At 48.6% G+C, this 21249-nt stretch overlaps 9 protein-coding genes across 9 annotated transcripts; 6 read left to right on the plus strand and 3 right to left on the minus strand.

The window, feature by feature from the left end:
* Positions 1-59: 59 nt before the first annotated feature.
* On the plus strand, positions 60-707 carry EI90DRAFT_2919296 (OsmC/Ohr family; the record flags this gene model as incomplete). The annotated part of the gene is made up of 5 exons (XM_039054705.1): positions 60-129; positions 194-286; positions 344-453; positions 516-590; positions 651-707. Coding segments are annotated over 5 exons (405 nt in total), but the record flags the coding sequence as incomplete, so codon positions are not given.
* A 129-nt stretch (positions 708-836) lies between these two features.
* On the plus strand, positions 837-2694 carry EI90DRAFT_904390 (ubiquitin conjugating enzyme). Its single transcript, XM_039068219.1, has 10 exons — positions 837-1028; positions 1174-1209; positions 1271-1319; positions 1495-1512; positions 1598-1637; positions 1705-1762; positions 1812-1846; positions 1905-1982; positions 2058-2129; positions 2208-2694. The coding sequence occupies exons 1-10, from the start codon at positions 965-967 to the stop codon at positions 2289-2291; spliced, it is 534 nt and encodes a 177-aa protein (XP_038916501.1). The 5' UTR covers positions 837-964; the 3' UTR covers positions 2292-2694.
* A 2096-nt stretch (positions 2695-4790) lies between these two features.
* Positions 4791-5770, minus strand: EI90DRAFT_3123052 (uncharacterized protein; the record flags this gene model as incomplete). Its single annotated transcript, XM_039063560.1, has 3 exons — positions 4791-5036; positions 5099-5464; positions 5525-5770. The coding sequence occupies 3 exons, from the start codon at positions 5768-5770 to the stop codon at positions 4791-4793; spliced, it is 858 nt and encodes a 285-aa protein (XP_038916502.1).
* A 204-nt stretch (positions 5771-5974) lies between these two features.
* On the plus strand, positions 5975-7863 carry EI90DRAFT_2918936 (IPP transferase-domain-containing protein; the record flags this gene model as incomplete). Its single annotated transcript, XM_039054674.1, has 8 exons — positions 5975-6271; positions 6335-6747; positions 6804-6888; positions 6941-7034; positions 7085-7309; positions 7366-7422; positions 7477-7570; positions 7629-7863. The coding sequence occupies 8 exons, from the start codon at positions 5975-5977 to the stop codon at positions 7861-7863; spliced, it is 1500 nt and encodes a 499-aa protein (XP_038916503.1).
* Positions 7864-8041: 178 nt separating this feature from the next.
* Positions 8042-9205, plus strand: EI90DRAFT_3056004 (putative QRI8-E2 ubiquitin-conjugating enzyme). The gene is made up of 8 exons (XM_039060198.1): positions 8042-8132; positions 8193-8224; positions 8285-8320; positions 8386-8418; positions 8476-8539; positions 8594-8734; positions 8795-8856; positions 8920-9205. The coding sequence occupies exons 1-8, from the start codon at positions 8075-8077 to the stop codon at positions 8974-8976; spliced, it is 483 nt and encodes a 160-aa protein (XP_038916504.1). The 5' UTR covers positions 8042-8074; the 3' UTR covers positions 8977-9205.
* Positions 9206-9961: 756 nt separating this feature from the next.
* On the minus strand, positions 9962-11083 carry EI90DRAFT_3056008 (uncharacterized protein). Its single transcript, XM_039060199.1, is given in 6 exon segments — positions 9962-10105; positions 10116-10297; positions 10351-10500; positions 10564-10847; positions 10902-10923; positions 10982-11083. 4 exon segments carry the CDS (start codon positions 10903-10905, stop codon positions 10145-10147), a joined length of 591 nt encoding a protein of 196 aa, XP_038916505.1. The 5' UTR covers positions 10906-10923; positions 10982-11083; the 3' UTR covers positions 9962-10105; positions 10116-10144.
* A 748-nt stretch (positions 11084-11831) lies between these two features.
* On the plus strand, positions 11832-12958 carry EI90DRAFT_3056017 (uncharacterized protein; the record flags this gene model as incomplete). The annotated part of the gene is made up of 5 exons (XM_039060200.1): positions 11832-11854; positions 11888-12044; positions 12149-12463; positions 12527-12676; positions 12730-12958. The coding sequence occupies 5 exons, from the start codon at positions 11832-11834 to the stop codon at positions 12880-12882; spliced, it is 798 nt and encodes a 265-aa protein (XP_038916506.1). The 3' UTR covers positions 12883-12958.
* A 1180-nt stretch (positions 12959-14138) lies between these two features.
* On the plus strand, positions 14139-14816 carry EI90DRAFT_3056027 (uncharacterized protein; the record flags this gene model as incomplete). Its single annotated transcript, XM_039060201.1, has 4 exons — positions 14139-14172; positions 14236-14359; positions 14423-14468; positions 14532-14816. 4 exons carry the CDS (start codon positions 14139-14141, stop codon positions 14586-14588), a joined length of 261 nt encoding a protein of 86 aa, XP_038916507.1. The 3' UTR covers positions 14589-14816.
* A 3314-nt stretch (positions 14817-18130) lies between these two features.
* Positions 18131-18963, minus strand: EI90DRAFT_3123057 (uncharacterized protein; the record flags this gene model as incomplete). Its single annotated transcript, XM_039063561.1, has 4 exons — positions 18131-18285; positions 18349-18639; positions 18694-18715; positions 18775-18963. The coding sequence occupies 4 exons, from the start codon at positions 18961-18963 to the stop codon at positions 18131-18133; spliced, it is 657 nt and encodes a 218-aa protein (XP_038916508.1).
* Between the last annotated feature and the right edge of the window lie 2286 nt (positions 18964-21249).

Below are 21249 nucleotides of genomic sequence, written 5' to 3' on the forward strand. Positions count from 1 at the left end.
GTGCCGTGGATGGGATCCCAGCGCGTCAACCCTAATCTGAGATCTTCGCGTTCGGATAGTATACTGCGCGTGCCACGGCCAGCGGCGCTGGGAGGAACGGAACCGTTAAGTCCAACGATGGCACCGCCAGTAAGCACATGAGCATTTATTTCAAATCCATTTATACACAACCCGCTACACACTACCCAACCAGCCCCATTGGACATCAAACTGTCCATGCCAAAAGCGCTTGGTGGAGACGGGAAAGGTCATAATCCTGAACAATTATTTGCCAGCGGCTATTCCGGTGTGTTCATTCAACTAGTATTGTCTGCGAGCACCCGCTAAGCGTATTGTGTATCAGCGTGTTTTCTTGGTGCGCTTCAGGCCGTTGCAGCGCAGAAAGGGAAGAAAGATGCAGTAAAGGAGGCAAAAATTGACGTTGCCGTTCATATTGGACCTCCTACCGATAAGGTATCGATGGTTTGGATACGAATCTACTCGGGTGACCTGGCTAAGCACGCGTATTTCAATAGCCTGGCTTTGGGATAGCGGTTGATATCAAGGTTCACGGTGTCCATGATAAGGACCTCGTTGAAGCTGCCCATGAGGTCGGTCTCTGCCATCCCCGCTCCTGCATTCCCAGTTGACGCGCGTTTCTGTCTACACAGTTTTGTCCCTATAGCCGCACTTTGGCCCATGGCGCTGTCGTAAAAGTGACCTCTTGAAGTGACTCTGTAGTCCCCTCTTCGATCCCATTTTTGTTTTCTTGTAGTTGAATTGCTGCTATGCTTCTCAAGCCAAAGGCATAATTCATTCATGTGTAGTATCAGAGTTAGACGCTCAGCGATCATATACCGGAACTACGGTTGAATTCCCACCATCGGCAAACTCCCCCGCTCCGAAAGAGCAACAAGCACAGTTCAATTTATCCATCCACATCCTTCGTGTTCCTCACACATCTCTCGCTCTTGAGTTCGCCTCGATGACGTCCACGCCCACCAAGCCCGATGGAAAGACGAATCTGATTTTGGCGCGCCAGTACAAGGGTAAGTAGCCCGCGATCGCGGATCCGTGCCGTGCCTGGCCCCCCTGCCTATCACTCTGTGCAATGTGTAACCCGATGGGATGGTCAAGGGGGCTCATGCGGCTCTCCCTTATCCGCCATTCGTTGCACTGACGCATCGCCCATAGAACTGAAGAAAAATCCTGTTGATGGCTTCTCCGCAGGTATGACTATCGACCAGCCCGAGCGGTGCGGTCACTTGCTAATGCCATACTCATCTTGCAGGGCTTGTCGACGAAAGCAACATCCTGGAATGGGAGGTTATACTCATTGGGTGAGTGGGCACTTTTCAGATACTATGTTCGGATCCAGCGATGTACCCCATACCCCTAAGTTTAGTCATTGGACTTCACCTCATGGCATGTAGACCGCGACACGTTATTTCCATGCCTGCCTTTGCCTTTGTCTTAGGTCCGATCGCACATTACTGATCGCCCGCCTCCGCACAGGCCGCCCGATACCTTGTAGTATGTATCACTCAGCAAAACTCCGATTCGGCTCGTGTTGGTTAGCGCTCCAGAGCAGTACACCTGACCTAATTTTCCATCACAGTGAAGGAGGCATCTATCGTGCACGGCTAACTTTCCCTCCGGTGAGTTTACGCCAACCCCGTTGCACCCACTCCCATTTCATGATCGCGGACATTTCCAACTTTCCAGGAGTATCCACTTTTGCCGCCAAAGATGAAATTCTTAACCAAGATGTGGCACCCCAACAGTTCGTGATTGGAATCCCTGTGGAGGATTCGCTGACGAGTGAAATCTAGTTTACGAAAATGGCGAGGTTTGCATCTCGATCCTCGTACGTTGATTACCTTCCCACTTTCAGATTTGCTCCAACTCATTCGCGATACTTTCAGCATGATCCGGGAGACGATCAGTGGGGGTACGAGAAAGCCAGTGAACGTTGGTTACCTATCCATACTGTAGAGACTATTGTAGGTAGCCAAGCATCTGATCCGAGTCCATCTCTTCTCACTCAAACGGGAATGACGTCGCTCTCCGTTGGATAGCTCGTATCGGTTATCTCTCTGCTTAGCGCAGACCCCCCCAGCCTTGATAGTCCCGCCAATGTTGATGCTGCCGTAAGCCAACCTCTGCGTTTCTATGTCTCTTCCTCACCAACCCTTTTTCGTCCCATTATCAACACTCGACCCATACAGAGACAAGTGCGCACAGATCTCTCCGGATACCGCAAGAGAGTTCGACGTCTTGCCCGTGAAAGCGCCGAAGAGGCATACGAGTAGCCCACATGGGCCTCTGCCGTTTCGGGTTGTCCAAGGGACGACACAGCTCAACCTCAAATCTTGGCAAGCTAACGTCTTTCCTCAACTTGGGTCACGTGTCATACCATTGGTTCCGTCACTCTTTTTTTTTTCCCTTACGCACACAATGAATCGCATATTCACCTGCTCTCGAAGACCGCGTCATGGACAAGTGGTGCATAACGCACCTCAGTATCCCTGGTTGTCAGCCACAGTCTTCCCATCATCGATACAAAGGCTTTTCTTAGTTCTAATCTGTTATCCCTGTACTGAATCACTTACGCTCCTTTAATGTGAATGACCTTTTGCTGCAATCCGGTCAGACCCATTCCAAAGTATTCCATGACTAAATGAAAGGAAAGTTTTCATAATCGAGTCATCCGGACCCTGCGCCATTAATACAGTGCAAGGGGTCATATCATGACGGGTGCCCATATCCGAAGCCCGCAGCAATGGTAATTCAACCCATCCTCACCTGGGACAGAGGGTTGATTCAATAACAATGCGAATACTGTTAGGGTGCGCATAGTTTATTACCGGACATCCCTCAGATCTGATTGCAGAATATGAGTCTATAGTACGAGGGCTCCCGCCTGTGGCGTGCATGTCAGCTGCTGGGGGACAGTTCAGTATTATCCACGCAGATGTCTTCCTTCACAATCTGGAAGGAAGCCTACATACACAAGAGGCCAAGATCGTCACCGTTAAACGCTTGTAGAGAGAAATGAGAAATGCCGTGCGGCATCGGTATCTACTGATCACTCGAGACAGGGATGCCAGACTTCAGCCTTCGGGTTGACCGTTTTCGAGATCACGCTCTCTCATTGCTTCGATCCATTCTGCGCCGTGGAAAATCAGATGCAGCAGATACAGTGCGTCATGCTTTTTTGTTTGACAGCATTCAATCACATGTTAAGGGCGTTACCCTGTTCCAGGTGTCTGAGGACGCACATCTGCTCCACGGCGGGAGGAAGCAATGTTAGAGCTACCGCCACAGGTCTCACTCCTCGACTTTATAGGAATCCTTAAGACGAAAACGCCGTTCGTATAGTTTATTCAGGGCGAGTGTCAGTTATTTCTGACGGAATGACCATCAAGGGATAATCAGAAAAAGGAAAATTGCTGGTTTGTGACCTCGATTCTTGAAGAGATATCGGTGGATAGGTTTGATATGTTTGGTGCTTGCTACGCAACAGGTGAAGCGGCCCATATACGTTTTGCCAGAGACGTGCAGAAGAACTCGGAACAGATCCGAGCGTAGGTAGAACTCGTTTAATGATGGTAGCTACCTGTATCCAGTGGATTTCTAGTTAGACTCGCATCTCGAAAAAAATGAATCAGGCTACCCCCTGAGGGTTTCCCTCAAGCTGAATGACCAAGCTTGCATGGATAGTGAAATTTGCCGTGCAATAGTTTTCCTCATGATCCATCGTGGTTGAAACCTTCTGTTAAGCAATAACGTCTGTGAACACCCAGATCGCAATGAGATGCAACGTCGATCGTGGTGCAACATGGTACCAACTGCTGACGACCCTAGCGCAGCCGCGAGCGAATATTAGTGACTTAGCTCCCTTCCATACATCAGCAAACAACCACGATCGCGGTGATCACTGATCGCGAGCCATTCAATTATGTCCCGTACAATGACCCCACTGGAGCATGGTTGAGTTCACTCCGGCTTCGGCGGGCGAGGGGACGAAGGCAACCTTGATCGGGGGAAACCATATCAGAAATTGGTGTGCTATCACCAATGAAGCAGACAGCAGAGTAAATGCGTCTTACGACACTGCAGGAACCCGAGATGATTCTCACGCTAGATATAGATCATATTGATAACTGGGGAACGCCGCCTGAAGCGGCAGATCCCGCTACTCTTGCCTCGCATGCGTGTTCACTCTCAACGTTGCTATTGGCTGAGACGAAGCCCGAGATTCGCTCTGATTTCAGGACCATGTAATTTACACTGCAGCCATGCAACGAGCGGAATAGCACTGTATCGGGCAGAGAATGGACCCTGGGTTTGGGGATCATACAGGACCCTGTGCATAGGACAATTGAGTTTGGGAGAAAAAAACGTAGGACCCGCTACGGAGTAGCGGGAATTTCGTCGATTTCACGTACCGCGCGCCCTACTTGACATCCTTTTCGTTCGTACCGCTGGGAAGCGTTCCTTCTGCGCCGCGCGGACAAGCGTTGTATTAGCAGAAAGTGATCGGATGGCTCGGAACCTTCGCTATCGGCGAAACGCTGAGAATGAAAGACAACATCAATGAGTTTGGTGGTGCTGCGCTCTGTGTAGATGTGCTGACACAAGCAAAGTCATGGCATCAAACTCCCCAACACCTATATTTGGTAAATCGGGAGCAGAAAACGATGCCCAAGGTTGGGAAGAACACCGAATTCCGAATCATCTCCCCAGAACCTCTGCTACAGCCCGAAACCGATCACAGTGCGCACGCCAAATGGAGCAAGCAAGTTAAGTTATGAAGAAAAATGGCTGGGCTGGAAAGGACCATTAATCGTAATATTAACTTTTGCGTGGTATCCCAGAAGCTCGGATGATATCCTCAGCCACCCATCATCATCTAACCCGCAGTTATGTCGCGATAATTCTTCTGGATCAAGATGTTCCCCATCGGATGTCAGTTCAAAGGCTGACAGCTTAATCGCGATCGAGCCTGAGAAAGTCGAAATGGGCTGAAGTGGTTTGGCGAAGTCGCCTTCCATCTGGAAAGTCGGCGCTCAATAAGTAGGCCCGGGCTTTTGAGTGGGAGCACTTGTGCACTGACCTTGTGAACTCCATTACTGAACTCCCCATAGAAAGGTTGCGAGAACATTTTCTGGAAGATCTCAGACGTCCATAGGCGTGCGGATTCTGAATCGGAATCCTTTGTCCCGTATTGAACTTCCAGCTTTAATATGTCCACTATTTCGCCTCTCTGAATTTCGGTACTATTATACTTATCGATGGGCTCGGGAAAGTTCCAGGGGTCATTTTTTGTGAGGAGCGAACGCAAGCCAACAATGTAGCGGGAGGCGTATTTCATCAATGAACTGTCAAACATGACAGTTTGTTTGAAAAGGAAGGGAAAGCGCCCTGTCGACGAAGGGTCCAGTGCTGGGTGATTTAAGTATGGTATTTCAAGCTTAGCCTCCTGCGTGTGCGTTGTCAGTCTCGAATCATACGTCAGCGGCTACAACGGCGTTTTGCTTACTTGGAAGTCAAACTTGGCAATCCATGTACCCGTCTTATACTGACGCCCAATTTGAAACACTACAACGTGGTCGTTTTCACTGAGCCGAAGACCGCAGTCATTCTGGATTGCAGACGAGTCCCAAAAAGGGGAAGGCGAGATACTAGAGACGCTTGGAGGAAGAAAGCGTTTCACCAAAGTTCTCGGCAATATGATGGGAATATACAGAAAGTTATAGGTGCCTGTCGATACTGTCTTGGGACTCATGTTCACGAAGCTGGTGTGGTGTTATGTAAAAACTCCAGTGCCCGTTTTTCCAAGTGTCCAGGTCCAAATCTTGCCATGGAGGAGCGTGGGAAAACTTCACTGAGCCGGCCGAATGCGTTGGATTGAGAAGTAAGACTGCTCAAAGCGATACAGCTGTTCTTCTCGACGTCTCCAAGCCATCGAATGAGAGAAAGGCTATTGAGGATGAACTCTCCCGTCATTGCGGTTGTTGGGACTACTGGCGTTGGAAAGTCCAAGTTAGCTGTTGAACTTGCACTCTCTGTGAAGTCTAGTGCTGCCGATCACTCTTCAAGAGGTTTTACATGGAAGGATTCTCGTGTTCTCAATGCAGATGCCATGCAAATTTATCGTGGTCTGGATGTTATCACGAACAAGATGCCTGTTGAGGAGCAATGCGGGGTTGACCATCTCCTGATGAGTATCAGAAACGCCGGGGAGGATTATGTCGTTGGGGAATGGGTACATGATGCCAGCGATCTGGTGAGACATAGCTATCAGATGTGAGTTGACGCAATGTCCCTACCCGTACGGAGATCTGTACAGATCAAGGAATGCCACGAGCACGACACGATCCCGATTGTTGCAGGAGGGACACATTATTGGATACAGCATCTTTTATTTCCCGAGAGGCTTGCGAGTGACCCACAATTCCGATCAATCATAAGGAGTGACGAAACGGGAGAATCCCCTGAACTTGCCAGATCATTGTTGACGCTTCCCGGACATCTGAAATCTCTCTATGAACACCTTCCACATCGAGAGTCTATTGCCTCTATATCGGAAGAGGACTCTTACAATCTCCACGACTTACTGCATCGAATCGACCCTATCATGTCTCAAAGATGGCATTGGAAAGACTCGAGGAAAGTCTTGCGCAGTTTAGAAATTATAAAGGAAAATGGTCGGCTTGCCAGCCAAGTGATGCGTGATCAAGACACTACAGAAAGCCTCCCAAGGTATGTGAATACTATCTGAACTGCTGCGCCTCGCCCTCAAAAGGATCGTGTCCTAGGTACCGAACATTGATTTTTTGGATCTATGCAGAGCCGTCCCTTCTCGACCCGCGTCTGGATGGGCGTGTCGATCAGATGATCAAGGTGCATAAAAACCCTATTCCATTTTAAGACATTAACCGAGAGTGCTCCTAAGTCGGGACTGGTGCGCGAACTCCATAGCTTAAAAGCTGTAGCAAGCACTTCAAGAGCATCCGAAATTCCCACACAAGGCATATTCCAATCGATAGGTAGAAGGATCATAAATTACACATGTAGTTCTTTCTCATGTTTTGTCAAGGTTATAAAGAATTTTCCGCATATCTTAACGACGCCCCCGATACTTTTATTCCAGACCCATCTTCTTCCGTATCACCATCGTTTCTTGAAGGGGTGGCTCAAATGAAGCTTGCGACGCGGCAATACGCTCGCCGTCAGGTGAGGTGGATCAGGAACCGTTTGATTCCTGCGGTAGCGTCACCTTCGAGGGGGAACCGGGCCTGGATATACCTCTTGGATGCGAATGGTTTGTCGTTTCACTTCAGAACTCGCAAGCGTGATACAGTGACAACGTCATGTCAGAGCTTGGAGAGACCTGGGAGCTGAACGTTCGCGACAAAGCGGTATCAATCATGAATCGTGAGTTGTAAATGTCATCACGGAAATGACTTGGGTCTGAGTTTTTTTCACAAGAATTCCTTGCAAATCAGGACGATGACATGCCCGACCCACTATCCCTGTCGAAACAGGCTGCGGAACTTTTGCAGCCTCCGAAGTCTTCCTCATTGTGTGTCAAGGATCCCCAAACTTCGACTTGATGTTTTAAGCTAACTCTTGGATTATAGACCTTCTGAGCTTCTGAGCGCACGCCGTAAACGCATCTGCGAAATATGCACCAAAAATCCTACTCGACCGATTATGATCGAGGAAGGGAAAGAATGGAGGATGCACGTTAAATCTAGGGCGCATAGAGGTAGGGTGAGAAGGGAGCAGCATTTGGCAACAATACGCCAGTTGAGGGAGGAAGCTGCTGAGCGTGCGCGATTGAAAGCTGCTGAGGCGAGCGGTGGCACCACATAGTGTCCCTATCTTTAGGCAGGAGCAGTTTTTTTGTTTTAGTTGTGGATATATCTCAATGTGTGCCTGAGGAACACCTTCATAAGTTCATTTACGTGGGTCAGAATGAGTCATTCCTAACCCCTCGAATTCAATTGGAGGTACCAACTCCCACCTCGATCTTCACGTTACAATGCCAGTACAAGCACAGTCCGCAACGGCTTTACGTCGCCTTATGACGGAGTACAAGCAGCTAGTCTCGGGAGGTGCCCCGGATAACATGTTTACTGCAGGTAGGCTCGCTTGCGTGATCCTCTGATGGGACGAACACTGGCTTCTCCTGCATTTCCTAGGGCCGATATCCGAGGACAATTTCTTTGAATGGGTATCCGTGCCTGCACTCCTTTTGGTGTTTATGGGTCTTACTCTTAAACCATTCGTATAGGAAGCCTTGATCCAAGGTCCGGAAGACACACCTTTCGTGAGTGTGGGGTTGCCTGTACTCGCCTACCTCTCGTTGATTGGTTCCGCAATTCACCACTAAAGGAAGGTGGCGTATTCACTGCAAAGTTATCATTTGTGAGCCGAAGTGGCCCAGCCAGATGAACCATTGCATGCTTATGGTGGTTTGGATAGCCTAGCGACTACCCCCTCAGCCCATTCAAAATGAGGTTTGACCCGCCCGTACTACATCCTAACAGCAAGTAATCTCATATTCTCGCGTTTCGTCGCTGCTGAATGGGCGGCATCTTAGTCTACAAAGACGGCAATGTCTGCATTTCAATCCTCCATGCTCCTGGAGACGACCCAACGATGTACGAGTTGTCCTCCGAACGTTGGTCTCCGGTACAGAGTGTGGAGAAGGTCATATTGAGCGTTATTTCAATGTTGGCAGGTCCGCACGGTTTCGCTTTGTTGAGGCTGATTTTTAATAAAACTGACCTCTATTTTCTAGAACCTAACCTGGAGAGTGGCGCGAATATTGACTGCTGCAAGTTGTACCGAGAAAACAAAGCCGTAAGGGCTCCTCTTCCTCCACTGTTTTCTCCGACGACCGTCTTGACATTACTTTTCTAACAGGAGTATGAGCGTCAGGTACGAAGGATGGTGGTGGAGCAGCTCGGTATTGAGGCATGAGTTTCGTCACGATGGAGCCCTTTCATGTTCGTAACATCTTCTCTGAGTATTTGCGATGGGCAACGATTTCGAACGCCGAAGCCAAGAGGCATTCCAGAATATCGAAAATTCCATCCATATGATTAGATTACCCCCTATGGTTCTACTTAGTCCTCTAGCTTGTACTATAGTGTATAGCGAGTGAGCTGAATCGAGAACTCCGAAAATGGAACGTAGGCTCATGTCAGCGGAGCTGCCGACGTCATTAGTCCTAGAATTAAGATGCGTATAAATGCGCAGCCGTCTGTAGGGTCCCCCTCGCCTATTCCTTTTTATCGAGGAAATCCTGCCTGGGATCGGGCATTTTGCATCCTTGAACTTATCATGGTGTGGTATGGCATGGATGCACCACATTCCGGCTGGGCCAGCAGGAATTGTAATCCGTAGCTTCTTGTATTCTTTTTGTTCGTTTCAACTATTTGATTCAGCACCTATCCTATCCCGGTACAATCACAGTCCTCCACGCACGGCGAATTGAACTCCCCTCATGTTACAACGGGAGGTCGCCAGCCAATGCAGGAGAGGGACGTCGCAGAGGAGGGGCATTATATATGAGGTCACAATATCCAATCCATATTTGCACGGGGCTCTCAACCACTAATAAATGCCCACATCGCTTGTCAACGTTCCGACTTTCATAACACGGCCATGTCTAGGCGTGTGGATTGTGATGATTCAACCATGAAGTCGATGAACTCACTCAGGTCACTAAATCACTTCAATCAAGGTCACACAATGACCAGATGAAGTACAGAAACGAACCAAGTCACAATTCCCTCTTGTTCACCCAGATCTGTTTTAATCGATTCGCTCGCGCCTGCCCCGGGGTCAGCAGCCGGCACCACTCCCCGGCGGCTACACCACGATCGCATCTCATTGAGATTTGGATGTGCCTCGACGATATCGATTCCCATCACAATGGGGCTATGCACGCATGAAGACAACCCTCGATTTGCACTGGTTGCACTGTAAATTCCAGTATCCGTGTACCGACGGCGCTGCAAGTTCGGTCATTCAGCTAGACGGGAAAACCCTCACAATAGAAGCTCGGTTTTTTTTAAGATGCGAGTCTAGCCGGAAATCCTCTAGATACAGGTAGACACAGTCATTGAACAAGTCCTGTCATTAGCTAGACACTCTCCCCAAGCCCAAGCCTGTTCCAAATTCTAGCACGCGTTCTTCCAGCGAAACGCGGATGGGTCGCTTTGCCTGTTGCGTAGCGAGCACCGAACATGTCCACCAATATCTCTTCAAGAATTGAGGTGACAAACCAACAATTTTCCTTTTTCTGACTGTCAGCCGATGGCCGCTCCGCCAAAAACGAGTGACACTCACCCTGAATAGACTATATGAACCACATTCGTCCAACACAACCTCAAGAATCCTCATAAAGTCGAGGAGTGAAGCCTGTGTTGGTAGCTCTAGTGTTGCTTCCTCCTTTAACCTTCGGTCGGAGAGTAGCTGGGTGTCCCGAGACATGGTTACCTATAACAGGGTGATGCTTTAACAAGTGATTGGATACTGTCAAATAAAACACGCTGGGCGTACCGTATCTGTTGCATCGGAATTTCCATGGCGCAGAATGAATCGAGGCAACGAAAGAGTATGATCTCGACGACGGTCCACCCGAAGGCCGATCCCATCTCGAGTCAGTAGTACTAGACACCGATGCCGTGTACCATTTTTCTTTACGAAGCGCTTGACGGTGACGAGTTTGGCCTCTTGTGCATGCGGACTTCCCTTCAGGTTGCGAAGGAAGACGTCCGTAGAGTAAGTCGTGAAGGCACATGGAGGCATGTGAGCCAGCAAATCAAACGACCTCATGGATGCGGCTGTAGGATTACGGTCATAAATAATAGTGAACTACCCTTCAGCAGCTGATGTACCCATGGGTGGAAGGTCCTCGGCCTATAGGTATAACTCTGCAGTCAGAGCTGAGGGATGCCTGACAATGAACCATACGCACCCTGACTATGTCCGCATCATTACTGGACGAACCCTCTGTCTTAGGCGAGGATGGAGCAGGATGAGTCGAATCGCCATCGCTGGGGGGAGACGAGAAACTTGAAGGCACGATGAGATCAAGAGAAAGGGATCGAGCATCAGCATTAATGTTGTTGGAGCTGAAGGAAGAAACAGTAGGATGAACGGAGGACATGGTAGAGAAGGACGCGTCCATGATGAAAAGTGAGAGGTACAACTTGGCTAGATGGAGACATTTATGTATGCTCAGTAGGCGGAGAGGGTGGGTGTGGCAGTGCAGATACCATGCTCCTTTCGTGACGCGAAAAGGGGAAAAGCATGTCGATGAAGTGTTTCTCTTTCCCATCAACACGGTTTTCTTGTCGACACGGGTTTCGTGTGGATGAGTGAGAAAGGCATGGACATGCTCTTCGCTTTTCTTTCCTATCAACACGGTTTTCCTGTCGAACGGGTTTCGTGTGGATGGCGGTGGCTTATTCCATATGGGTAAGAAAAGCGTCGACATGCATTTCTTATGCTGTTCTTTCCCATCAACACGGTTTTCTTGTCGACGGTTTTCTTACCCATCCACACGAAACCCGTTCGACAGGAAAACCGTGTTGATAGGAAAGAAAAGCGAAAAGCATGTCCATGCCTTTCTCACTCATCCACATGAAACCCGTGTCGACAAGAAAACCGTGTTGATGGGAAAGAGAAACACTTCATCGACATGCTTTTCCCCTTTTCGCGTCACGAAAGGGGCATGGTATCTGCACTGCCACACCCACCCTCTCCGCCTACTGAGCATACATAAATGTCTCCATCTAGCCAAGTTGTACCTCTCACTTTTCATCATGGACGCGTCCTTCTCTACCATGTCCTCCGTTCATCCTACTGTTTCTTCCTTCAGCTCCAACAACATTAATGCTGATGCTCGATCCCTTTCTCTTGATCTCATCGTGCCTTCAAGTTTCTCGTCTCCCCCCAGCGATGGCGATTCGACTCATCCTGCTCCATCCTCGCCTAAGACAGAGGGTTTGTCCAGTAATGATGCGGACGTAGTCAGGGTGCGTATGGTTCATTGTCAGGCATTCCGCAGCTCTGACTGCAGAGTTTAAACCTATAGGCCGAGGACCTTCCACCCATGGGTACATCAGCTGCTGAAGGATAGTTCACTATTATTCATGACCGTAATCCTACAGCCGCATCCATGAGGTCGTTTGATTTGCTGGCCCACATACCCCCATGTGCGTTCACGGCTTACTCTGCGGACGTCTTCCTTCGCAACCTGAAGGGAAATACACATGCTCAAGAGGCCAAACTCGTCACTGTCAAGCGCTTCGTAAAGAAAAATGGTACACGGCATCGGTGTCTAGTACTACTGACTCGAGATGGAATCGGCCTTCGGGTGGACCGTCGTCGAGATCATACTCTTTCGTTGCCTCGATTCATTCTGCGCCATGGAAATTCCGATGCAACAGATACGGTGCGCCCAGCGTGTTTTATTTGACAGTATCCAATCACTTGTTAAAGCGTCACCCTGTTATAGGTGACCATGTCTCGGGATACCCATCTGCTCACCGACCGAAGGTTAAAGGAGGAAGCAACACTAGAGCTATTACTACAGGTTTCGCTCCTCGACTTTATGAGGATTCTTGAGGTTGTGTTGGACGAATGTGGTTCATATAGTCTATTCGGGGTGAGTGTCGGCTGTTGTTGGCGGAGCGGCCATCGACTGACAGTCAGAAAAAGGAGAACTGCTGGTTTGTCACCTCAATTCTTGAAGAGATATTGGTGGACATGTTTGGTGCTCGCTATGCAACAGGCAAAGCAACCCATCCGCGTTTCGCTGGAAGCACGCGTGCTAGAATTTGGAACAGGCTTGGGCTTGGGGAGTGTGTCTAGCTAAGGACAGGACTTGTTCAATGACTCTGTCTACCTGTATCTAGAGGATTTCCGGCTAGACTCGCATCTTAAAAAACCGAACTAGGCTACTTCTATTATGAGTCAAGACAGATAGAAGTCGTGAACTCTTCAATTGGAGTGGAGGTTGCGTCGCCTGATTTGCATCTGAAGGATGGAGCTCGAGTACTCAACGACAACGACTGGGTACAAGTTCGAATCAGTTCTGGAAGGTCAAGAGCGCGAGTGGCACATACATGGGGCGACATCGTTGATGACCGAGGTGGGATGGGCAACAATCACCTGACGATCGAAACAAGCACACGAAAGAAACCATGAAAGAAAGTGTACAGCTAAGCATGTTAGCGTTGAGAATGTCTATAACTAGTGGTTGAGCGCTGCCATAGAGAAATCTGCGAGTTCTTCCAGTTCATATTCGGCGATTGCGGTGGAGCTCAAAGTGAGAACTCCAACGTCTACAAAGTATAGCGTCGAGGTCATCCCAAGTCCCTCTACCTTGAAACATGCAAAGCGGTAAACCCATAGAGTTTCAGACAGTGAAGTAAGGATGCGCCAACAGGGAGGTCCTCTGATATTACGAAGTTATAGAGGCTGGTCAGGACCTACCCGAATTCAGTTAAGCAGTGTGTCGGCCCCGGCGTGGTATCATATGCATTCCTTGGTTTGAATAGCAGTTTCCGACCGCGCATTCCAGGGCGCCCCATGCACATTGCCAACGAGAACGTTTTCGGCGGTTCCATCACCTTTAGTTGCGTCAATCAGAATGAGTCATTCCTGATCCCTCGGGATTCAATTGGGTAGTGTTGCAACGCCAAAGTGCAAACGGCTTCACGTCGTCTCATGACGGAGTGCAGGCAACTAATCTCGGGAGGTGCCCCGAATGACATGTTCACTGCAGGTAAACTGGTCTGCTTGCGTATGGGACGAACACGGACACGGGCCTCCTGCATTTCCCGGCGTCGAAATCCGAGGTCGAACGGGTATGCGGGTTTGTATTCTTTTGGGCGTCTATGGATTTTTACTTCGACACCACTCGTATAGGAAGCCTTGATCCAAGATCTGGAGGATATATCTTTCGCGGGAGTGCTCGTGCTTGCCTACCATCTCTGTTCCGCACTTCACTCCTAAAGGAAAGTGTTGTCATTTGTAAGCCAAAGTGCAGTGGCCCAGCCAAATGAACCGCTGCATGCTTATGATGGTCTGGATAGACTAGTGTTTGCCCCCTCAGCCCATTCAAAATGAAGTTTGACTCACCCGTACTACATCCAAACAGTAAGTAGTCTCATATTTTCGCATTTCGTCGCTGCTGAATGGGCGGCATCTTGGTCTACAAAGACGATAATGTCTGCATTTCAATCCTCCATGCTCCCGGAGACGACCCCACGATGTACGAGTTGTCTTCCGAACGTTGGTCTCCAGTACAGAGTGTGGAGAAGGTCATATTGAGCGTCATTTCAATGTTGGCAGGTCCGCACAGTTTCCCTTTTTGAAGCTGATTTTTAATAAAACCTAACCTGGAGAGTGGCGCGAATATTGACTGCTGCAACTTGTACCGAGAAACCAAAGCCGTAAGAGCCTCTCTTCCTCCATTGTTTTCTCCGACGACCGTCTTGGCATTGCTTTTCTAACAGGAGTATGCGCGTCAGGTACGAAAGATGGTGGTGGAGCAGCTCGATATTGAGGCATGAGTTTCGTCACGGTGGAGCCCTTTTATGTTCGTAACATCTTCCCTGAGTATTTGCGATGGGCAACGATTTCGAATGCCGATGCCCAGAGGCATTTTAGAATATCGAAAATTCCATCCATATGATTAGATTACCCCTATGGTTCTGTTTAGTCCTCTAGCTTGTACTATAATGTGTAGCGAGTGAGCTGAATCGAGAACTCCGAAAATGGAACGTAGACTCGTGTCAGCGACGTCATCAGTCCTAGGTCGCAGAATTCAGTATCAAGATGCATATGGATGCGCAGCCATCTGTAGGATCACCCCATTTATTCCGTTTTTTTCAAGGAAATCCTCCCTGAGAATGGGCATTCTGCATCCTTGGACTTTCTCTGGTATGGATGCCACTAGCATTGCATCATACGTACGTTCGGCTATCACCAGTAGGAATTGTCATCCGTAGCTTCGTGTATTCTTTTTGTTCGAACTACTCGATCTGGCACCTGTCCGTCCCGGCGGGCAACTCTGCTTTCTGTGGATGGCTGAACTTCTCCCAGGATCCTTGTCGGTTCGATTTGTATCTTAATCGCGTGAGGACAGGATGTCCAGTACAAGAGAAAGGTCCGAAAGAAGAAAAACGGAAGCAGACACAGGCGGTTTTGAACTAGCAGTTCACCAAACGAGTTCTGTCCTCAGTTGCCTAGACATTCCTCCCCAGTCCCGAATCGTAGCATGCATCTTTCCAGCGAAACGCAGTGGACAGGCCGCTTCGCCTGTTGCATAGCGAGCATCTCTTGAAGAATCGAGGCAACAAGCCAGCAGCGTTCCTTTTCTGATTGTTAGTCGATAGCCAGTCCGCCAAAACGACCAACCCTTGCCTCGAATAGACTATAGAGCGGCATTCGCCCAATCCCAGGGATGGTTATAAAGTCGAGGAGTGAGACGCTTAGCGGCAGCTCTGGTGTTGCTTCCTCCTTTGGCCTCCTGTCGTGGAGCAGATGCGTGTTCCTAGACAACGTCACCTGAAACAGGATAACGCTTTAATATGGGGTCGGGCGCGGTCAAACAAAGCATGCAAGACGAACTGCATCTAGTTTCCACCCCACAGGATGAATTGAAGCAACGAGTGTGTGTGATCTCGAAAACGGTCCACTCGAAGGCTGAAGCCTGGCATCCCCGTTTCGAGCAAGCAGTAGTACGAGAGACCGATGGCATACGGCAATGTTCTTTACGAAGCGTTAAAGGTGATGATTTTAGCTTCTTATGCAGGTCGTGAGGAAGACCCTTGCGGAGTGAGTCGTAAAGGCACATGGTGGTATGTGAGCCAGACCCCATGGACGCGGTCGTAGGATTACAGTTATGGATAATAGTGAACCGTTCTTCGGCAACTGATATACCCATGAGCGGAAGGTGCTCAGCCTATAGGTTCAAACTCTGCAGTCAGAGCTGAGAAATGAACCATACGATGTCCGCATCATTATTGGACCAACCCTGTCTTGGGTGAGGAATGGCTCGAGCCACCATCGCTGCGAGCCTTGGGGGTAGAACGAAAGAGGCACGATGAGGGATCAAGCATCCTGAAGAAAGAGGCAGTAGGTTGAACGGAGGACGTGCCAGAGAAAAACGCATCCATGAGGAGTACTTGGCTAGGTCGGACATTAATTATTGGGTCTTCTCGTCGAAAAATATCCATGGGCACGATTCGAGAAATTGTCCAGCAGGGAGGCAGATTACGGAAGCAAACCAATTGTGTCGCTCGAGGCACCTCCCGAGTTCTAGCTGCCTGTACGTAAAGCCAGTAGTACCGGCGTTGCAACGCAAAGATCGAGGCTGAATCAACTCTCCAACCGAATTAGGAACAACCTATTTTCACTCACGCAACTGAAATCCTCGGATCATTATGAAAGGAAGAAAACCGTTCCCATTGATGCATGGTAAGGCTGGTCACCTGCCTAGGTGCATGGGGCATCCAGGAACGCGTAAAGGTTGGCAAATAAGACCCCAGAGCGACGTGATCATCTGGTAATCCATAAGAAGAACGCTGGCAGGGTTCTGGCTTGCACGATATTTCGTTTTTCGTAGTACATAAAAGCAGGACGAAAACTGCTATTCAAATGGAGTGCATGCGTGATACTGCAGCGACGCCACTAGTGTTGGCGCATTCCTGCTTCACTGTCTGAGCCTCTGTTGTTAGCGTTGACCCGATATAGGGATAGCTCGGCGGCTGTACTCGCGATGTAGTGAGGGAAGAGATAGAACTCACAAGATACTTCAGATGTAAGAGATAGCCATTATATTAGATCGACGAGTATTATTCGCTGTGGATACAAGGTACTTATACTGTGACGAGCCTATACTAAGGATAAGGTGCGCACGGACATGCATGTTAGGGAAGGAGGCCATGGCCGCACCGCATGTGGGACATGTTGCCGGAGTATTTGGATTCCAACAGAACTCTGTGGTTTATTCTTCCCGCTTTGCATGCTTCAAGGTGGCCGGACTTGGGATAACCTCGGCGCTGTACCTCGTAGATTGGGGTTCTCACCTTGTTAGGCTTGTTACGATTGTCATGGTAACCGGTTGCTCATCCCAGGCCCCGTTCATCAACGATTCCGCACCATGTATGTCCTACTTGCGCTGTTGCACCCACTTAGCCTTCTAGAACTAGTCCAAGCTCGTACCCAGTCGTTGTCATTGAGTACTCGAGCTTTGTCCTTCAGGTGCAAATCAGACATACTGCCCGGCACAATCGGAGTCCTCCACGGAAAACCTCATGTTACAGCATGAGGTGCTAGGTAAATTCGATTTGTCCGCTCGCGTGATTCCTGGTGGTCTAGCCGCTCTGGATCTCCCTGATCAATTTTGAATCGCTACTTGTTGCTTGTCGGCGTTTATGGATTTTCACCTGAACCGCCAATGCATATGATATGAGGCTCACATTCTTGTCCGGTAGATGCACTTTCACGGGGCTCTCAACCACTAATAAATGCCCACATATATCGCTTGTCGACGTCCCGACTTTCAACCTAACAAGGCCATGTCTAGGCGTGTGGTTCGTGATGATGTCGATGAACTCACTCAGGTCATAAGTTCGCTCGCGCCTGCCCCCGAGCCGGGTTAGCAGCCGGGACCACTCCCCAGCGGCCACACCACGATCGCGATCTGGATGCGCCTCGAGGTTCACGGACGATACCGATTTCCATCACAATGGGTTTATGCATGAGAATAACACCCTATTGCACTGTGCATTTCAGTATCCGTGCGCGGACGGCGCTGCAAGCTCGTTCATTATGCTAGAGAGGAAACCCTCATAATAGAAGTAGTCTAGTTCGGTTTTTTAGTCCAGCCGGAAATCCTCTAGATAAAGGGAGCAGTTATTGAACAAGTCCTGTCCTAAGCCCAAGCCTGTTCCAAATTCTAGTACGCGTTTTTCTAGCGAGATGCAGATGGATCGCTTTGCCGGTTGCGTAGCGAGCACCGGACATATTTACCAATATCTTTTCAAGAATCGAGGTTTTCCTTTTCTGGCCGTTAGTCGATGCCCACTCCGCCAAAAGCAACCGACGCTCACCCCGAACAGGCTACTGTATATGAACCGCATTCGTCCAACATAACCTCAAGGATCCTCATAAAGTCGAGGAGTGAGACCTGTAGTGGTGGCTCTAGTGTTGCTTCGCCTTCGGTCGGAGAGCAGATGGGTGTCGATCCCGAGGCATGGTCACCTATAACAGGGTGACGCTTTGACAAGTGATTGAATACTGTCCAATAAAACACGCAGGACACACCGTATCTGTTGCGTCGGGATTTCCATGGCGCAGAATGAATCGAGGCAACGAAAGAGTGTGATCTCGGTGCACGCGAAGGCCGAAATCCGGAATCCCATCTCGAGTAAGCAGTAGTACTAGACATCGATGCCGTACAGCGTTTTTCTCTACGAAGCGCTTGAAAGTGACGAGTTTGGACCTCTTGTGCATGTGGACTTCCCTTCAGGTTGCGAAGGAAGACGTCCGCAGAGTAAGTCGTGAAGATGCATGGAGGTATGTGAGCCAGAAATTCAAACGCCCTCATAGATGCGGCTGTAGGATTACGGTCATGAATAATAGTGAACTACCCTTCAGCAGTTGATATACCCATGGGTGAAAGGTCCTCGGCCTATAGGTTTAAACTCTGCAGTTAGAGCTGCGGGATGCCTGACAATGAGCCATACGCACCCTGACTATGTCCGCATCATTACTGGACCAACCCTCTGCCATCTTGGGCGAGGATGGGGCAGGATGAGTCGAATCGCCATCGCTGGGGGTAAACGAGAAACTTGGAGATACGATGAGATTAAGAGAAATGGATCGAGCATCAGCATTACTGGTGTTGGAGTTGAAGGAAGATGAACAGAGGATAAACATGCGTCCATGATGAAAGGTATTTATTACTTGCTGGGTCGGGCTTATGACTGTGCAGCCAGTTTCACAATGTGGCGCGTAATCCTCTCAGACTCGGTTTGATCAAAAGTGGATGGGATATGACCCTGCTTAACACTCAACTTATATTTCCATTATGTACCTTAGCACTGATGGCGACTACATCGATGAAGTCCTAGCAATATTGCTAGTGGTTGGCCGTGATCAAACTAAGGCCCGGCCATCTTTGATTGTCTAAACACAATCGCCATCATATCAGCCGTTTCGTTACGCCTTGTGATCGTTCTTACACACTAGAAAGGTTGCTTCGCAACCATGACCTTGCTTGCACATGACATGGCGCTACTTTGCAACTAGTTGCAGCATCGCACTCTAGTACTAACTTTAAGCAATCATGTCTTTCACAGCCGTGTTCACACACATAGCAGAATATAATGAGTTGAATCAGCATTTCAGGGGACATTTATGGAATGAGTTACCGATAAAAAATACTGATGGATCTTTTTGGGTCAATTCATACTTCACACATTTCCACTTTGTGCATTTGCATGCTTCGCTATTGTATACTTTGCATACTTTGCATACTTTGCATACTTTGCATACTTTACATACTTTACATACTTTGTGTACTTTATGGTTGCAAATTGTCCTAGAATGCCATACTTGTCCATCCCATGGTCTGTGCACATGCTGACCACTGTCTAGAGGGATGTCAAGACTGTTTCCCACGGTCTGAACACACTTTACATAGTTGAATTGACCAATAAATTATAGAGAAAAATGCAAATTACTTTTTTGGACACGAGTCTTTGGGTTAGTGTGGCTGTCCACCTCAATGTCTGTGCACAATGCTGGCCACTGTCTGAAGGGGTGTCAGCACTGTTTCTCACGGCCTCAACACACTTTGCATAGTTGGATAGCCCCTTCAAATAGCTTCCAGAATATATAATTTGAGACTAAATTGGCAAGCAAGTTATTGAGAAAAATGCAGAATACTTTTTTGGATGCAAGTCTTTGGTGTCATATCTGTACATACCCAATCCTGATTTGACTCCCAGACCCTTTCCACCACCTCTGGAGTCTTACCCCTATTCCTGTCTGTTCTGATCCCCACCTTTGAATACAACCTCACCTTCCATTCCCCCTGACTCTCCCCTGCTGTAAGGGATGGATAGGGAATGGACAATGTGCACTTTTGTAAGGGATTAACTATAATTCCGATTATAGTGATGCTGTTATTTCTTTATTTATTTGTGCCGAGATATGTAATTTACATATATATACCTTGGAGTAGTTGTAAAGTGTCAGGGGCATGGGAAACGTTACCATGGTTCACTGTCGGTGACCGTTAAGGTCTGCTGTCTCGGCATAACAGCCTGTTAAGGGTGGGGTTGACAATCACAGTGAAGCAGGGTTTTGGCTTCAACAACTTGTCCATGAGCATTGCACCTTGTACTTGACTGAAAGGTTGCTTACTTATTTGGGGACGGTAACGTTCCGTTCCCCCATTCGCCTCAGGCCTCAGTTAGTCCATCTAAATACAAGCTTAAATGTGCTGTATATTCAACGGGGTAGAGGTAAAAGGCTACCAGGCCTTTACAACTACTCCGAGGTATATATATGTAATTTACATATCTTGGCACAAATAAATAAAGAAATAACCACATCACTATAATCGGAATTATAGTGAAGTAAGGTTAATCCCTTACATTGATGCAGCCCCGATATTTCAGGGTACTGTCATATCCATACAACCCTGACCTCCGCTCCGGGCTCCCAGAACTCCAAAACTGACTCCAGAGCCCTACTTCCCTTCTGTCACCTTCTCCTTGCTGACTCCCAAGAGGTTATCCCACCTCCGGTGCCAACAGTGAACCATGGTAATGTTTCCCATGCCCCTGACACTTTACAACTACTCTGAGGTATATATATGTAAATTACATATTTTGGCACAAATAAATAAAGAAATAACAGCATCACTATAATGGGAATTTGTCAGAGATGGGAATACTGTCAGAGACGGACAAACTGTCAGAGTCGGAAGTACTGTCAGAAGATGGATGGAAGACAGATTGGGTTTCTGTCTGAGTTGGGGTCGGAGGTGATGCAGAGGTCTGTTGGAGCGCATGTGTGCAGATGTGCAGGCAGAAATATGCGGCACATCCGGAAGTGCTGTTCAAGGTTAGCAGAGTGGGATCACGGCCTCAGCGACTCAGGTGGAGCGCTGTGCCCTGAGCTTGATGTTTTGGGGAGATCCCATATTTACAGACT

Source organism: Cantharellus anzutake (genome assembly GCF_015039405.1).
Source record: "Cantharellus anzutake strain C23 chromosome Unknown EI90scaffold_21, whole genome shotgun sequence".
NCBI classification, from domain to species: domain Eukaryota; kingdom Fungi; phylum Basidiomycota; class Agaricomycetes; order Cantharellales; family Hydnaceae; genus Cantharellus; species Cantharellus anzutake.

Bases quoted from the DNA above. Each gene is read 5' to 3' on its own strand.
- EI90DRAFT_904390 (XM_039068219.1), top strand. From the start codon at position 965: ATGACGTCCACGCCCACCAAGCCCGATGGAAAGACGAATCTGATTTTG. The intron at 1,847-1,904 runs GTACGTTGATTA...CGATACTTTCAG, and splicing joins AGGTTTGCATCTCGATCCTC to CATGATCCGGGAGACGATCA. The intron at 1,983-2,057 runs GTAGGTAGCCAA...TCCGTTGGATAG, and splicing joins TCCATACTGTAGAGACTATT to CTCGTATCGGTTATCTCTCT.
- EI90DRAFT_3056004 (XM_039060198.1), top strand. From the start codon at position 8,075: ATGACGGAGTACAAGCAGCTAGTCTCGGGAGGTGCCCCGGATAACATG. The intron at 8,540-8,593 runs GCAAGTAATCTC...GCGGCATCTTAG, and splicing joins GCCCGTACTACATCCTAACA to TCTACAAAGACGGCAATGTC. The intron at 8,857-8,919 runs GTAAGGGCTCCT...CTTTTCTAACAG, and splicing joins TGTACCGAGAAAACAAAGCC to GAGTATGAGCGTCAGGTACG.
- EI90DRAFT_3056008 (XM_039060199.1), bottom strand. The intron at 10,501-10,563 runs GTACGCCCAGCG...ACCCTGTTATAG, and splicing joins ATTCCGATGCAACAGATACG to GTAACCATGTCTCGGGACAC. The intron at 10,298-10,350 runs GTGAGTGTCACT...AGTCAGAAAAAG, and splicing joins GTTCATATAGTCTATTCAGG to GAAAATTGTTGGTTTGTCAC.